The following is an 18,997-nucleotide window of genomic DNA, read 5'->3' on the forward strand; positions in this document are numbered from 1 at the left end:
TAATACCTGCTGTGTGGTGGTCCTGTAGGGGTCCTGACCATTGAAGAACAGCATGAAAGCAGGCTGAAAAGGTATGTAGAGAAATATATAGACTACAGTCAGTAATTGTAGAACTTCAAAGTGCTTCTATATGGTAAGTGGAGCTGATAAAATGGACTGTGTGTAGAAACAAGGAGCTGGTTTTAATGTTATAGCTGATCAGTGTATTTTAGCATTCAAGGTTATGTATGCTATAGCTTTCAATATTAAATCCTAATTAAAAAGGAGACTTAAAACGTTTAAACTGTATCCTGTTTAAACTAAATCAATCTAAAAGTTTCTACATTATAAACAAATGTAAGGCCATTGTGCTTGTAGGTGTGGAAATGCCAGCTTGTTGGCATTTGTCTGGTAGAATGAGATCTTCATACTGCTTAAACAAAAGAGGAAGATCCTTCATCATTGTTAGATATAGTTAGCTAATGAGTACTGCACCATGTTGAAATGACAAGACCTGCACCTTCAATTTTCTTTACTTTAGGTCTGTTTGGCAACAAGCCAAATTACCCTCTAAACACCTCATTTTAACTTTCCACTTCCTGAAGAGACTAACCCTGGCATACTGCATATGGAAAATTAATTAAACTTCGGGTTATTTTGGCAGAGGTGCCACTCTAATGTAATGTTCCTACAATTTTTCAAAGCAAACAGCCATCTAAGTATCTGCCAAATAAGCTTTAAAGATAATTAAATTGGAGAAAGAAAATTATCAGAAACTATTTTTAACCAACAAAAGAAGAATGGATATTGATAAGGACCATCACTCTTTGGTATCTTCGTAATTGTACTATGACTGATTTACTGAGATGTTATTTCCTTAGGTAGCAATTTCATTCACATCCAATTACACAGTGCTCAGATTAAAAAAGTTTATAGATATTAAGAACATAGTACATTTAAGCCTGAGACATTTTAATTAAACACTGATGATAGACTGCCATTGTAGGTCCAACGACAAGAACGATTTTTAAAATTGCCATTAACACAAATATTAACAGAACTTTTATGATCTGATCTGAATTTATACAAACATATCCATACAAGGCATAACATTGCCTTTGTCAAAGCTGGAGAAATATGGCAACCTGAGCCCAGATCCTCAACTGGGATGTTAGCCTTAGCCTCTGACTGGCAGCTGGAGTGGAGGTCGACCTAGGAAGGCATTTGAGGATCCTACAACACATCGCAAGGACGTCACTCAGACCAGATTTGGTCTTATCATCAGACTCTTCTTAGTGGAGCTCACTGTCCCTTGGGAAGACCACATGGAGGAGGTCTATAAGCGAAATATCTGGATTCTGGGAAGAAATGGGTGGAAGAGCTGCTGTAAGCCCATTGAAGTCGGCTGCAGGGGCTTTGCAGAGCAGTCTCTGCTCGGATGCTCAGCCTCCTTGGGATTAGAGGATTGTGGGAGAGGAAAGCCAGCAAAAACATCACTGATGCAGCTGAAAAGGCATCAAGGTGGCTGTGGATCAAAAGGGGTGATCCATGGTGTAGCTCGCTACTTAGACACTACTTAGGGGGCTGATCAACCCTGACTGGGTCGCCCAGGTGAGGGTGTCTGATGATCTAAGACCCGAAACATCCTATGACCCTGGGTTCATCACTGAAGATGTGTCCAAGTTGCACCACATGGTGTTTTCAGAACAAATAATTGTGTAATAGATTTATAAGAATCTAATATGTTTTAGGTTCTTTTCATGGCTATAACCTGTCCACTTACTAAAGAATCATCCATAAAACAAAACAAAGGTACCGTCTTGTCAATTGTTCTATGTCATTTAAAGAAATGATCATTGCTGACAAAGGGGTTTAGTGACTAAAATATATTCTTATATAAAATATATACATATATTACTACTTTAATAGTTGGTCTTCACATATACACTATACTGCCAAAAGTATTCACTAACCCATCCAAATCACTGAATTCAGGTGTTCCAATCACTTCCATGGCCACAGGTGTATAAAACCAAGCACCTAGGCATGCAGACTGCTTCTACAATTATTTGTGAAAGAATGGGTCGCTCTCAGGAGCTCAGTGAATTCCAGCGTGGTACCGTGATAGGATGCCACTTGTCCAGTAGTGAAATTTCCTCGCTACTAAATATTTCACATTTGACTGTCAGTGGTATTATAACAAAGTGGAAGCGATTGGGAACGACAGCAACTCAGCCACGAAGTGGTAGGCCACGTAAAATGACAGAGCGGGGTCAGCAGATGCTGAGGCGCATAGTGTGCAGAGGTCACCAACTTTCTGCAGAGTCGATCGCTACAGACCTCCAAACTTCATGTGGCCTTCAGATTAGTGCAATGCAAAGTGTCGGATGCAGTGGTGTAAAGCACGCCGCCACTGGACTCTAGAGCAGTGGAGACGTGTTCTCTGGAGTGACGAATCACGCTTCTCCGTCTGGCAATCCGATGGACGAGTCTGGGTTTGGCGGTTGCCAGGAGAACGATACTTGTCTGACTGCATTGTGCCAAGTGTAAAGTTTGGTGGAGGGGGGATTATGGTGTGGGGTTGTTTTTCCGGAGTTGGGCTCGGCCCCTTAGTTCCAGTGAAAGGAACTCTTAATGCTTCAGCATACCAAGAGATTTTGGAAAATTTCATGCTCCCAACTTTGTGGGAACAGTTTGGGGATGGCCCCTTCCTGTTCCAACATGACTGCGCACCAATGCACAAAGCAAGGTCCATAAAGACATAGATTGAGCCAGTTTGGTGTGGAAGAACTTGACTGGCCTGCACCTGACCTTAACCCGATAGAACACCTTTGGGATGAATTAGAGCGGAGACTGTGAGCCAGGCCTTCTCGTCCAACATCAGCGTCTGACCTCACAAATACGCTTCTGGAGAAATGGTCAAAAATTCTCATAAACACACTCCTAAACCTTGTGGAAAGCCTTCCCAGAAGAGTTGAAACTGTTATAGCTGCAAAGGGTGGCCAACATCATATTAAACCCTATGGATTAAGAATGGGACGTCACTCAAGTTCATATGCGTGTGAAGGCAGACAAGCGAATACTTTTGGCAATATAGTGTATTTGAATGGATGCACAACCTGAAGTTTTGGTGCACCAGTGTGTTTAGGTAAAAAAGGTTGCTACTCTTACACATCTTCCATACTACACTAAAACTGATTAGGTGATGATTAACTAATCATGAGTTGTATTATCTGCTAAGTCTGTCTTTTTCTGATTTCAGCTCTAAATGCTCTTGATGCCTCTAATACATTCAAATTCAGTTAGAAAACACTGAACCCATTAAACCTGAGGCCATGATCCTCATTTTTATGACAAACTGTTTTCAAGCCAGACATAATTGCTTTTGTATTATAAAAATCACACTAACACTGATCCCAAGAAAGAACTTTTGGAAAATAATAATTACATTTTATAGAATATGAATCAGATTAATTTTCTTTTGGAAAGCTGCACTGCTTAGTTAACAGAAATTTAAGGCTTTTTAGGAAATAACATACAGTATCAAACATGGTTGTGATATTGGACCCAGAAGATCCGTGACAAAGATGTACATATTCTTTACCTCATGAGCTTGAACAGTTGGAAAAACAAACACTAAGGATGAGTAAGAATATTTATGACTACACACATTACATACAGACAGTGTATGAGCTGTAAGGAAGCCGTGAAGACAGTAACCATGTGTATGGCTGCATGTTGGCAAGAAAATCAAAGTTTGGGATGATGGAATGTCCACGAATGATGATAAAAGATACACTATTGCCAATGAAACAATGACCTAGAATGGTCTAGAAACATCTCTATAAACATAGATCAAACGTATTTAATTATTTTTGTTTTTACTATGTGTTAGCTTTCCAGAGCATACATGCACTTTTTATACTTTATATAAATATATATATTTATATTTTTTCTCAGAATTTCCTGTCCCAATTATCCCTAATCTAGTCGTATCCAATTACCCTGGTAGCGTTACGCTTCACCTCTACCGATACAACCCTCTACTTCTGACTGAGGAGCTTCGCAACTGACACACGCCCCCTCCGACAAGTGCGCAGTACCGACTGCCTCTTTTCACCTGCACGAGGCAAGTTTATATGCGGATGAGCTTCCTGCACTGAGAGCCACACCCTGATCAGGCGGCATCAATCAGCCAGTTCAATCAGTTATGAGGAACCCCGGTCCGGCTTACCCACCCTGTGAACAACAGGCCAATCGTTGTTCATGTGGCCTCCCAGCCCAGCCGGATGGCAGAGCTGAGATTCGATACGATGTATTTAAAATCCCAGCTCTGGTGTGCTAGCGTATTTTACCGCTGCGCCACCTGAGCGGCCTAACTTTGTACTTTTTAATAAGACTGAAAACTGTTCACTACACACTGAAAACATTAGTGTATACATTTTAAATAGGAGTTAAGTTAGGAGTCAGACTTTATCTAAAGAAATTTAGATCAGACTTAATGTTTCTCTATAACGTCAAGTACATCGCTTTATTTATTATTCTTCCTATGATGTTATATATTATGGTACCATTTGCATAGAAGCAGCTCCATACATCCATGTAGGCGTCCATGGTAATGCGCACAACCTTTTAGCTACAAACACGTTTTATTTTTGTTTATTTTTATCAAAATACTACAAGTTTTTAGGTTAATCTAAATGCTTGTAAGCAATTTGTCAATGTGCATCTCTGTTTTTAGCAAAAGAGTTTAGTGTTGATTAAAGGAATGAAGAGCATGTTCTCTGGAAAAACTGTTGTTCCTGCTGCTTTCAGCTCTGAGGGCAGACAAATGATCTTTGTAAAATCTAAGTGGTGGTTCCACAGATTTTAAAGTTGCAGATTGAAAAATCAATTGTACTTTTTGGCTGGAATGTTTAGGTGTTTTGTTATGTTATACTATGAAGCTAATTCTATTTCCTGAAAACGTTGACTATGATACTTGGGTGTAATCTTCCCAACTAATGTGAATATATTTTGATTTATTCCCATGTAAACTTTACAAATATATATTTTAAACTGTGTATAATTCCTTTTCCCAACAATTTTATGTTGTAACCATTTGTTCATGCTGATTAGTGCATGCTGTCCATCCAAGTACAAAGTCGTCAGTGTAGTCAATTTGTCTTCCGCTGCTGGGGGATCCCTGATTGCAGTCGAGGTGGGTATATTGCTGCTCATGCCTCCTCCGACCCATGTGCAGCCCTTAGCGGAACCCTGTTTCACCCATGCACTCTGCACAAGCGCCTTGCTATGTGCCAGTCAGGGGCCTTACACAGCGATTGAAGACCCCACCCATATAGTCTGGTCATCCCGCCCAGGCAGAAGCGTGTCTGCTGCAGGCACTGCCAATTATGACTGCTAGATGGCGCCCAGCCGACTGGTAGCAACGCCGAGTTTCGAATCAAAGAGTTCAGAATATCGGTGCTGGTGTGCTAGTGGAATGTCCCGCTGCACCACCTGGGCACCAAGTGTGTTAATTTAAATATAGATTATGTAGGCTTAAAAATGTACTTAAACACTTGTTTGTTCTTACTGTAGAAAATGATAAACTGCTAATAACCTAAAATACAGGTCCTTTATTGTTCTTCAATAGCTGTAAATATTACTTTTAGGATTTCATTTTCAGGTGAGAGGCTTCGGCCGTCATAGGTAAACACTGTTTGAGGTCATAATACATAATATTTTATAAAAAAAAATTGTATGCATTTTCTCACCATTTTCCTAGTGCACTCAATTTTGTCTTCCGCTGCTGAGAGATGCCAGATTGCATCCGAGGAGAGCACGTCGCTGTACACGCCTCTTTCGACATGTGCACAGCCCTCCTCTTCTCGCCGATGCATTCTGCACAGGCGTCTTCCGCCAATCAGGGTCCTTACACAGCGTATGAAAACCCACCCACATACACATAGTCCGGCCCCCACCCTGCAGATACGGTGGCCAATTAGTATCTGCTGTAGGCACTGCCAATTATGCCTGTTAGATAGCGCCCAGCCGACCGTTTGGCAACACCGAGTTTTGAACCGAGGAGTTCAGAAACATCATATTTTATTTTAATGTGATATTTATACAGTAATATGTGATAACTAATTTGTCTTTGATATAAGTATTTGATATAATTGCAATCATTCATTCGAAGTTAAGTATTATCTATTAATTGTTTATTTTTAGTTTAGTTCATACAGTAGGTACTGCAAAGGTAGGTGAAGACAAAGCTAGTTTTTAGGCCTTTCTTTTTTGGACAGATGAACTCTATGTCTATAAGTGAGATGCTTGCTGTGATCCATGCCAATTAACAAAATAAAATTTCACATTATTTCACATTACCTCTCTTCATTACATGCCAGCATACACAAAGCCTAAGCCAACTTAAATAATCAAGCATGTTTCTTTTTTCCTGGATGTCCCAAAATCTCTTCTGCCCTGTTAACACAGATTCATCAAAGAAACAAGAAAGAAGTGGACAGTGCTGGAAATTAAGAAGCTCAGAAAAAAGAGAAAGGAAAGGAAACTCAGTGGCATATATGACAACTCCAGTAATGACAGGGCATAGTATAACACACACACATACACACACAATGACGCACACACATATGCTGGCAGAAATGGCAGACAAACCACTTTTTCTTTCTGAGTCTAACTTGTGCATAATGGCTGGGTGGATGATAAAGCTGGAATGTAAGGATGTAGAACTGGAGGATGGAGGATCGATGGATGAGGACTGGAGGATGGGTGGGTGAGGGATAAAAGGATGGGATGCTGGGTGGAAGGGATGGTGTGGAGGTAGCATTGCCATTCAACATCATTCAACGTAAGTAGTCGGAACAGTGTACTTATTTATGGCCTGGTCACACCAAAAAATAAATAAATAAATGAATAAATATGGTAAGGTACGATGCTGGGAGATTTTTTACATGGATTGATCTGCATTATGATTTATTTCTTAATCTTACTTGTAATATAAATATTATGTTTGATTTTGATATAATCAGGTTTATATTTTTTGGCAATTGCCTAAATCATGCTAGGCTTACCTGGCGCCCATAAACTATAAATATATAATATATATAATTTTTTATATAATATATAATAATCTTTTTGTATTAAATCAGTAGTAAGAAATAACATAGTAACATAGCAAATCTTAAAAATAATAATGTTTTACAACTAGGAGCAATTCCAAGCAATTCTAAGAGACTGTATGTTTTAGGGAGGAGGGAAAAAATCAGAATACCCTTGGGGAAACGTACACAAGGAAAACACGCTACTAGAATATATATACAGTGCTCAGCCATAATATTAAAACCACCTCTTTGTTTCTACACTCACTGTCTATTTTGCACTTTGTAGTTCTACAATTACTGACTGTAGTCCATCTGTTTCTCTGCATGCTTTGTTAGCCCCCTTTCATGCTGTTCTTCAATGGTCAGGACTCTCCAAGGACACTACAGTGTAGGTATTATTTGGGTGGTGGGTCATTCTCAGCACTGCAGTTACACACTGACAGTGTTACAGTTGTATTTCAGAAATAACTAAAATACATTGACATTTTAAGCAAGCACTTTGGAATACTGTGTTCTTCTCAAGACTGCGTTCCTACAGACCCCTGATAAGGCACCATAATGTGTAACCAACACCGAGACCAGGCACAGGAGGTGGAGAGGCGCACGGCTTCACCCTCCATGTGATTTGATTAAGCAGCTCCTTTGATCCCGTCCGCTGGCACAGAATGTCTGTGGCAGGCCAACCATAGAGAAATGCAAGCTAATAGAGAAGGACAGATTGGATTTGAGAAAAAAAATCCCTCCTTCAGAACTCCTGTAGAATTATAAACATGCTGAAGTATGCACACAGTAACTGGATGCCAACTGGATAATTAGCACAGTGTTGGCTGATTAGAAACAAATTGGAACCTGCCAGTAGCCAATCTGGATCTTCTGGTATTAGGTAGCATAGCAGATGAGTAGCAAATGCATCAAAACTTTATACTGATAGGCTAACCTATAGACCCCACTGTGGCTAGAAGTAAAGTCAACAGCCATTGTGTCTACTGATAACGGTTACTTCAGAACTAACATTAAGGTTCACTGTCCTAATACAGGAGAGTAAGTACTTTTTAGTCATTTATACACTGATCAGCCATAACATTAAAACCACCTCCTTGTTTCTACACACACTGTCCATTTTATCAGCTCCACTTACCATATAGAAGCACTTTGTAGTTCTACAATTACTGACTGTACTCCATCTGTTACTCTGCATGCTTTGTTACCCCCCTTTCATGCTGCTCTTCAATGGTCAGGACCCCCACAGAACCACCACAGAGCAGGTAGTATTTAGGTGGTAAATCATTCTAATCACTGCAGTGACACTGACATGGTGGTGGTTTGTTAGTGTGTGTTGTGCTAGTATGAGTGGATAAGACACAGCAGAGCTGATTGAGTTTTTAAACATCTCACTGTCACTGATGGACTGAGATTAGTCCACCAACCAAAAACATCCAGCCAACAGAGCCCTGTGGGCAGCGTTTTATGACCACTGATGAAGGTCTAGAAGATGACCAACTCAAACTGCAGCAATAGATGAGCGATCGTCTCTGACTTTACATCTACAAGGTGGACCAACTAGGTAGGCGTGTCTAACAGAGTGGACAGTGAGTGGACACGCTATTTAAAAACTCCAGCAGCGCTGCTGTGTCTGATCCACACATACCAGCACAACACACACTAACACACCACCACCATGTCAGTATCACTGCAGTGCTGAGAATGATCCACCACCTAAATAATACCTGCTCTGTGGGGGTCCTGAGCATTGAAGAACAAAGTAAAAGCAGGCTAAAAAGGTATGTAGAGAAACAAATCGACTACAGTCAGTAATTGTAGAACTACAAAGTGCTTCTATATGGTAAGTTGAGCTGATAAAATGGACAGTGAGTGTAGAAGCAAAGTGGTTTTAATGTTATGGCTGATCAGTGTATTATCTGTACCAACTTCAGGACCAAACACTTTTATATGCCTTTCTAACGGAACCCTTAAACCCACAACACCTGAAACGTACAACTGCATATTTGATGGAATGAGCATAAATCCTACAGACCCTAAATGCTGTTATAGCTGGAGAGGGGTGGAATCTCCGTATGAATGACCCTGGTTTTGGATTGTCCATCAAGCTTGTAGTAAGATGTCTGCATACTTTTGCCTTTGTGGTGTAGCATGGTAAATACATAAGTAAAGTGTATGTATTTAAATAAGCAATACGCATTTTTTATAGATGAGTAGCCACAGTCATGCAGTCTCTGAACAATAATGAGTTGTGTCGTCACTAGAGTCGTAAAAAACAGTACTACACAATACAAAGTGACCACTGTACAATGAAAACTTAGACAGATATACGTATCAGAAGCAGACAAGTTTCCCTTACACAGTCAGCTACAGTGCATCACAATGGGGGGGAAATGAAGACCGATGTCTGATTTCACACTTTCACTCTTATATTTAGCACCTACTCTAAACTAAATGTGATTTGGTATAAGAAACTATTATTAAACTATGTTGACTTGACAAGGTTGCCTTGTGTTTCCTGTATAGCTTTTATCTACCTGTCTGTCTCCCCAGTGTGAGCAGGACGTTTAGCTGGCTGGCACTGGTGATGCTGGTGGACAGTGGATGAGTTGTGATTAACCGAACACACACAGACGCCCACAGACAATTCTCACAAGCCGAGTTCACGAGCTGAGGTCTTGGCCTTTCCTGAGCTGCCCTATAGCCAAAACCTCTTTAACAACACCACACGGTGAACACACAAGCATGCCGGAAATACTGTGTACCTGCAAAACTGCCCTCTGGACTGGACCAACTGACACCCGTCAACATATCTAAAAGAATGAGACCATGTTAATCAGGGGCAGCCTGTGAAGGCTGGTAAAGGAGTTTAAGTTAGGTGGAAAAATAGAAAATTAAGTCTTTGTTTGTAGCTATTTCCAATTATTCTGAGTCCAAATCAGCCTGCAAGACTATCAGAATCCAGCTGATTTTACCAGCTGTTTTAAAGAGCAGACTTTTTTTTATTATGTAATTAGCCTTTCTGGACATTAACGACACCTGTGCCCACCCTGCAGCATCAACTCTGAGGCACAATAAAACGTTCGTACTAATCAACAGACAAGGTTCAAAACCTGGAGTCCTAATAAAACTAATCAAGTTAGACTAAATGGTACCGTGTAATCAGTTTCTAACACTAATAATGGATTTGTAGTTGGAAGAGGGAATCAAAAGAGATTAAAGTCCTGCAGAAGTGCGAGTGATGGATTTTAGAATTTGACTGAATTTGCATTAGTACAATATTTATAATGTATTTAGTTTTCTAACTCAATGTGTGTTGGAAAACCTAGTGAACTCTCTACATAGACAGCATTTTATGTTAGAAAGTCTACAAAAAAGGTAAAAGCAGACTTTATCTACTAAGGAGACTGAGGTCATTTGGAGTGCGGGGGGCACTCCTGAGGACTTTCTTTGATACAGTGGGGCAGCAGCATCTCTACAGCAGACAGGAAGAGACTAGACAAACTCATTAAGAGGGCCGGCTCTGTCCCGGGAAGCCCCTTAGACCCAGTGCAGGTGGTGGGAGACGTTAGCCAAGCTGGCATCCATGCTGGAGAATGACTCCCACCCCATGCATGAGACTCTGACAGCACTGGGTAGCTCCTTCAGCGACAGGCTGCTTCACCCCAAATGTGTGAAGGAGCGGTATCGCAGGTCCTTCCTTCCTGCTGCTGTTAGATTATACAACCAGCACTGCTCCCAGCACACTTTCCCATGTGCAATTTAAGATTTCATGTGCAATCAGTTGTAAATAAGATCTTTTCAGAGTTTTTGACTTTTATTATTAATAATGTATATATTGTTTTACATTGTACTGTCTATTTGTCTATTTTTTTTGTACCGAGTGCCTTGCTATCCCTTCGCTGCTGTAACACTGTGAATTTCCCCACTTTGGGACGAATAAGGGATTATTTTATCTTATCTTATCCTATCCTATGCAAGCTCCCAAGACTTCTTAGATTTCCAAGAATTCTTAGATACCTTAAAATGCTGTCTAGTAAGGCACCTTAAATTTGAACGAATTTTAACTGAAAAATGAGGGAGCTTCCGATTCTTTTTAATTTGTATGAATGTGTACAAGTGTTATTTAATTGCAAATTCAGGCTTGTCAGTGATAATTTAACTGTTATTTATTTATTAGATTTTTTACACAATTTTATACACTCGTTTGTGTTATTTATGGCATGACTGGTGTTATGTTTAAGTCATTTTTCTTGTCTCTATTTGTTCCTTCATATTTTTGTTTTTATTTTTATTTTTGTTTCTGCCAGGAAGTTCAGGATTGTTCTTGTGTTTTCTTGGTTGAGGGTTTCTTTAACAGTTCCAGGTATGATTTGGAGGGAGATGTTAGTTGACATGCTAGCACGTTTTCCCACCTCATCCCATTGGTCCATTTGTTTGTTTGTTTATTAAGATTTTAACGTCATGTTTTACACCCTTCGGTTACATCCACGACAGAAATGGTAGTTACACACTCATTAAAATTTAGTATCTCCAATTCACCTCACGTGCATGTCTTTGGACTGTGGGAGGAAACCGGAGCACTCGGAGGAAACCCACGCAGACACGAGGAGAACATGCAAACTCCACACAGAAAGGACCCGGACCCCGTCCCACCTGGGGATCGAACACAGGACCTTCTTGCTGTGAGCCACCGTGCCGCCCTCATCCCATTGGTCTGAATGGCATGAGGCTAACTGTGTTAGCTTAGTGAGCGAAAACTGATGTCATCGCTGTCTAAGTGGCCCGTCTGAATAACCTGACTTATAAGTTAATTGACTTATTAGAATCCTCTCTACTGAAGCAGCTACCCATGTAGGCAGTAGACAGCAAGGTAGCTCACTAGGTTTTCGAACACACCCTATATGTAGTATGTATTATACAGTATTCATATTGGGACACAAGCCTTTTTGTGTATGACTACCCAGTTTAGAAAACTGGCAAGCTTACTGCTATCTTTGCTCAATAACAGAAATTAGTTAGTTAACCAGTGTTTTAAATATTTAATACTAAGTAGATCATTGTATAACATATAAGCAATCAAATGGTTCTGTTCTTTATGTTACAAACGACAAACTGGAGACGTTTTATGGTTACAACTATGTGACACCCCTCCTAATTACTGATTTAATTCCTGATAATACCCAATGAATGCTTCCCACTTTTGTGTGGCAACAATTTAAGAAAGACTCTGTTTTTATGTCCAGTATGACTGTGTCCAATTGCACAAAGTGACGTCTATAAAGGCAAGTCTATAAGGGCTACTTCATTCTTCTGGATGAATAGTACATTTACTGAGAGCCAAACAGTGGGAGTGAGGTGACAGCTTTTAAATCATTATCATTAAAGGAATCTAAACCCCTTAGCCAATGCACCAATCAAGTTGGGGTGTTCATGAACCTAAATGAATAGATGGGGGGCACTTTAAATAGGAAATAAAGCCACAGTTTATCTGTTATTTATTTTGTAGTGGTTTCTATCCAGAGTAGCTCATCTATTATTGCTTATTGTAAGGATTAAACTATTCACCTGTATTACTTAATGCCAAGTTCACACTACACGACTTTCCAAGTCATCAGGTCGCTGTACAGTTCACACTACACAACTGGATCTCTTGTAATCGGGAGTCTTACAAGTCGGTGTGGCTTTCACACTACACGACTGATCGGCGATAGGGGGTTTCACACTACACCATCTATCACCAACTGGAATCGCAGGCGAGCTTCTCTGGTCTCCCAAATTACGTTTTGTAACGAAAATAAATGCAAGTGACGAAAGGTTTAATGATACCACGTGCAAAAATGCACTTCAACAAGTAGCGAGCGATCAAAGTTTGTGCGCTGATGTGCAGCGTAAAATGAAGGAGAAAAAATAAATGAATCTGAGTGGATTTGTCTACGTGAACAGCATAGATTATTCTATAGTGAGTTGGAGGTTAATAAATATTTTTGCAATGCAACGTTGGTGTTTTGTTTTGTAGAGAACGATAAGGTCAGAAATACTGTAAAACGTGTGTGTGTCGATGTATTCTGATATAAACTATATTATGCCCCGTCCCACCTTTCATAACTCCTCCCCTGCGTTTCCATTGGCTGTTCGACATCGCACTCATCGCCAGTCAGGCAACTCAGATCCAGATCTCTGGCAAGCCAGATAACTCTCATCAGTCGAGCCGCTTGGATTGAGTTGTTGAGTAGTTCACACATAGCAATTGAGATTCGAGTTGCTCCCAAGCCGGGAAATCTAGCGCCGACCAGTCGCCGGGCAAAAATCAGGGCAAAAATCGTGTAGTGTGAACTAGGCATAAGGCTACACACTGTCCACTACATTGTCTAACGCCATGCCACACAGAGTTTGGTGTCTAAATACTAAATACTTCACTAAAGTAGTGCTTCACTAAAAGAGACAAAAGCTGTCTGTACTGCTAGGGTTGCAAAATGTGTGTAATTAAACAGTGCAAAACTGAAGAATGTTGTGTACCACGGCCCTACATGCACAGGACGAGCAGGCTTGGTACACCCCTGGGACAGGAACATACCACATACCCAGCTCTCGGTCAGAAATCAGGCTGGCATGCAAGCCATGGGACATGCGTGAGCTCCATTCCCAGGCAAAGGAGGGGCAGGCTGGGAGAGGATCGTCCTAGCTGTGCACCCGCCCCGAGCGTTTCATTCACTGAACGCCGGCCATTCTGTTCAGCGCTTGCGTGGAATTTGGCGTTCCGCTAAAACTAACAGCCAAGCAGGACTCAGAAAGATGTGGAAAGACTACCGACCAGCCATCTCCTTCTCCTTACTCCTTCTCTTTTTTTCCATCCGCTTCAGACGTTTCTCTTCGCGACGCTTGGCCTCCTCGGCTTCCTGGTGCTGCCGGCACTTGTGAAAGTTCTCCACCACCACGCCCACGAACATGTTGAGCACGAAGAAAGCCACAATCAAGAGAAAGGAGATGAAGTAGAGCAGCATCCAGGGGTTGTAGTTCATAATGGGCTAAAATAAAACAAACAACAGACGCTTAAGGACGCAAATAATACAGGAACATATCAGAAAATAAATTATTAACAAGTACTGGTCTCTAGGTGTTTAGTCAGTTAATGGTGCTGAATTTTTCTATTATTAAGACCCATAAATTGCTATAAAAGCAACCCGACTTTCCAAGTCATGCATGTCAACAAGTAGCGAGCAAAAATGCATGTCAACAAGTAGCGAGCAAACAAAGTTCTGCGCTAATGTGCAGCGTAAAAACAAGTAGGAAAAATAGGAACAGCATGGATTGTTCTGTAGTGAGTTGGAGGTTAATAAATATTATTTTGCAATGCAACGTTGGTGTTATGATTTGTAGAGAACGATAAGGTCAGAAATACTGTAAAACTTTTGTGTGTGTTGATGTATTCTGATATAAACTATATTACGCCTATATAACGCCTCCCCTGCGTTTCCCCTCACACCGTATCTTGCGTTCTCATTGGCTGTTCCACATAGCACTCACTGCCAGTCGGCCGACTCATATCCAGATATTTGACAAGCTACATATCTCACTTCGGTCGGAGCCGCTCGGATCGAGTTGTTGAGTAGTTCACACATAGCGATTGAGAGCCGAGGTTTGATCGCTGAGTGAAAGCCGAGTTGCTCCCGAGCTGGCAAATCTAGCGGCGACCAGTCGGCGAGCAAAAATCAGGGCAAAAACCATGTAGTGTGAACTAGGCATAAAGAAGCCGAAGAGTCACCTAGACACTATGAAGAAGAAGAGTAGAATATAACACTACAGCCTTACTGCTGTCACAGTCAAAGAAACTGATCTAAAATATCAAGACCAAAGCACAAGCCGTCTGTCAACCCATAATATCTGCTCAACTACATATTAAATAGTGATGAATGATTTTTTTTTTCATGTCAGAGGATACCCAAGTAGGAGTTTAAATTTGACTGAATTAGCATTTTATACACTATTAATGGTGTATTAAATTTTCTGACACAATATGTAGTATGCGGGTGGCACGGTGGCTCAGTGGGTAGCACTGTCGCCTCACAGAAAGAAGGTCCTGGGCTCGAACCCCAAGCGGGGTGGTACGGGTTCTTTCTGTGTGGAGTTTGCATGTTCTCCCCGTGTCTGCGTGTTTCCTCCGGGAGCTCCGGTTTCCTCCCACAGTCCAAAAACAAGCAGTCAGGTTAATTGGAGACACTAAATTGACCTATAGGTGAATGGGTGTGTGTATTTGTGTGTGTGTGTGTGTGTGTGTGTGTGTATGTGTCGGCCCTGCAATGGACTGGCGCCCTGTCCAGGGTGTTACTCTGTGCCTTTCATTTCATTGCCTACAGACATGCTGGTGAAGTCCATACCCCATCGAATTTCTGCAGTCCTATGCTCCCATGTACAGTATTCGATTTAAGACAAAGCCTTTTTGTGTATGACTACCCAGTTTAGGAGATTGGCTTAGGAGCTTACTGGTATCATTGCTCTTTAATAGAAATGAATACATTAATACAAATAAGCCATCCACTTTTTGGTTAACCAGGTTAATCGCCGCTACAATATTGTTATATAATAATAATGACCTGGCGAGTGCAGCCCCCCACCCCCCACGGGCCCCAGTGCACCTGCCCCCCCGACCCCGGTAGTTATGCCCCTGTTGAAATATAAAGTATATGGACCCAAATTTATTAAAAAAACAACCTAAAAAAAAGGCTTTCCTAGAAGAGTGAATTGTAATTTCTGATGATTGCTTGAACCCTGTCTGATTGTGGCAAAAATCCTTTAATCTATTCATAAATGTGGTAATAGTTTTGCAATATGTGGGCCAAAATGCATTAAAATTCCAAACCCCTTAGGTAATTGGTCATTAATGCAGAGTTTATTGCATGACAGGTGTAAAAAATACCTTTAGTTACAAAGAATGTTATTAAATTTAACTTTAAATAAATATTTGTGGAGGCTGTCTGAGCTTATTTAAGTGCTAATGTGAATATGCTTTACATGCTAAGGAATATTGAGTACCTGCTGATTCACCCCTACAGCATCCAGTCCATCATACATAATGTCAACCCAGCCGTCTTTAGAAGCAAGTACAAAGAGAGACATCAGGGCCTGTAGAGAGAGTAATAAAAACACAAAACCAGGAAACAGTGTTTGAATTACAGTAAATGTGGTGAAACACACTATAATACACTATTTATGATGAACATTCTCACTTCTGTAGTGGTTTACAGAACTGAACTTAAATTCATTTGAAAGCTTTCTGGGTGCATTTACACCCACGGGAAGAACATGCAAACTGCGCACAGAAAGGACCCAGACCGCCCCACCTGGGGATCAAACCCAGGACCTTTCAGCTGTGAGGCGACAGTGCTACCAACTTAGCCATCGTGCCACCATTAAGATAATTTCAATCCAGATATTTAAACTTACATGGGTGACTAAAATGCCTGCGATGTGGGTTAGCAGTCACAGTATAGCCATTTTTATGGGTATTACAAGCCAGTTATTGCACAGGACTGCATATTATTACATAAGCCTGCACCACTACATTCATAGTAGGTTAAGTGATTCAGGTTAACAGCTTACCTGCCCCAGATTGTCAAAGTTGTACTTGTGTCTGACCCACTTGTACTTTGCAAGTAGGCAGTCAGATTTGTTGGTTACATTCCGTATATCTTCGCCTTGGCACACATAGAACTTCCCTTTGAACAGCTGTAATAAGAGCAAAACAAAACACTCTCATCACTGCTTTCATGTATTTAACAGCTAGAATAATCATTTACATCTTAACGAGCTGTGGACAGATCCGAGCTCGTTGAAGTGGATTATGTATTACACTGACATTTCAGCAGTCAGTAACAGAGCGGAAGAGCCTATTGACTGTTTAATGAAAGGACGCATTACATGCTGACGGGTCAACAATCATGTAAAGAGCAAAATTGACTTTTATTAAACTAACAAACAGCCATTTATGGATCTGACTGGACGTGAGAGAAAATCAAAGAGTCATTTGAGAACAACAAAACAAATTGAAGTGTTCATTTCTTTTTGCTTTATTGTTCTTTGCTGTATTGTTCATTTATTAGTACTATATACAACAATCAGGCATAACATTATGACCACTGACAGGTGAAGTGAATAACACTATCTCTTTATCACGGCACCTGTTAGTGGGTGAGATATATTAGGCAGCAAGTGAACATTTTATCCTTAAAGTTGATGTGTTAGAAGCAGGAAAAATGATTTGAGTGAGTCTGACAAGGGCCAAATTGTGATGCGTAGACGACGGTCAGAGCATCTTCAAAACTGCAGTTCTTGTGGGGTGTTCCCGGTCTGCAGTGGTCAGTATCTATCAAAAGTTGTCTAAGGAAGGAACAGTGGTAAACCGGCGGCAGGGTCATGGGTGACCATGGCTCATTGATACACGTGGGGAGCGAAGGCTGGCCCGTGTGGTCCGATCCAACAGACGAGCTACTGTAGCTCAAACTGCTTAAGAAGTTAATGCTGGTTCTAACAGAAAGGTGTCAGACTCAATGCTTTGACGGGTCAGGGCTGTTTTGGCAGCAAAAGGGGGACCAAGTCAATATTAGGAAGGTGGTCATAATGTTATGCCTCATCGGTGTACTGTCGTAATTAGAATGCCTTAATTTGTCATATATCATGAAATTCTGTTTTGTGCATATCTCAATTTGTTTGAAAGCAGGGGTCAGAGTGCAGGGTCAGTCATTGTACGGCCCCCCTGGAGCCAAGAGTGTTAGGGGCCTTGCTCAAGGGCCCAACAGTGGTGACTTGATATGAACAGACAATATTTTGATTGATAGCCCAAAGTTCTACCCACTAGTTCACCACTGTGTAATTACAACAAATGCCCACGTGCATCAATGAGCCTTGGCCGCCCATAACCCTGTCGCCGGTTTACCACTGTTCCTTCCTTGGACCACTTTTGATAGATACTGACCACTGCACACTGAGAACACTCCGCAAGAGCTGCAGTTTTGGAGATGCTCTGACCCAGTTGTCCAGCCATCACAACTTGGTCCTTGTCAAACTCGCTCAAATCCTTATGCTTGCCCAGACTGGACACATTCTTAAGTCCCAAAAAAGAGGACGTGTGTTCACCCTGTTTTCAGATCAGATTCAATTTATTTACACACAACATAGATTTTAGGTATTTGCGGTAACATTCCCTCTAAAGTGACAAGTACACAAATACTAGCAGGGCACCTAACTAACAGCATCAGAACACACTATTTCCACTTATTTATTCACATTTTCCTTTAATGTGTCACTCATTTGTGTAAAATGCCAACATCAATTGCTCTATGATCTCCCCTGCAGCTTTTGAAATATAAAATGGGACATTTCTCATTAATCATACCATCACACAGATGGGGTGGATTCAGAACCCCTAGGTACTCACATAGGATCCTCGCCATATGCTCTTCATATGTACCCGTTTTGCAGTTTTAATGAACATTTGGACAAGATCTATGATAAACCCATTGGGGCCCTGGGATTTATGACTGCTGGTTTTTAATGACACTGGAATAATAAATTATTTTAATGATGAATAATGCTGCCCCCAAACCAGCCTTGTTAAAACCGTAAAGGAACCTAAGAATAAACTGGTAAATAACTTACCTGAACCCCCAAGATGCCAAAAATGATGAAGAACGCACAGCAGATTACAACGATGTTTCCGATTGGTTTGAGGGACGACATCAGAGTTTCAACCACCAGCTTAAGTCCTGGAGCCCTGCTAATCACTCTGGAAACACAACAAAAATGCACAAATCAGGCCACTACTTAATTATTTTAGTTTGCTAAATCATCAACGATGGCAGAATGGTTCATTTTCACAGAGAAAAAGGTTCCAAAAAGGGCAAAATAGAATAAATGGC

General features: G+C 41.0%; 1 protein-coding gene across 1 annotated transcript in view; it reads right to left on the reverse strand.

The window, feature by feature from the left end:
* The window catches only part of cacna1g (calcium channel, voltage-dependent, T type, alpha 1G subunit), a 349,320-nt gene that overhangs the window by 44,681 nt on the left and 285,642 nt on the right, over positions 1–18,997 (reverse strand). The window contains exons 23-27 of the mRNA XM_063003080.1: positions 18,738–18,864; positions 16,683–16,808; positions 16,116–16,205; positions 13,918–14,110; positions 9,848–9,895 (exon numbers count right to left, since the gene is read on the reverse strand). Of these exons, the coding sequence (XP_062859150.1) occupies positions 9,848–9,895; positions 13,918–14,110; positions 16,116–16,205; positions 16,683–16,808; positions 18,738–18,864 (584 nt within the window). The remainder of the gene's footprint in view (positions 1–9,847; positions 9,896–13,917; positions 14,111–16,115; positions 16,206–16,682; positions 16,809–18,737; positions 18,865–18,997) is intronic.

This window comes from Trichomycterus rosablanca, chromosome 10 (assembly GCF_030014385.1).
Source record: "Trichomycterus rosablanca isolate fTriRos1 chromosome 10, fTriRos1.hap1, whole genome shotgun sequence".
NCBI classification, from domain to species: Eukaryota; Metazoa; Chordata; class Actinopteri; order Siluriformes; family Trichomycteridae; genus Trichomycterus; species Trichomycterus rosablanca.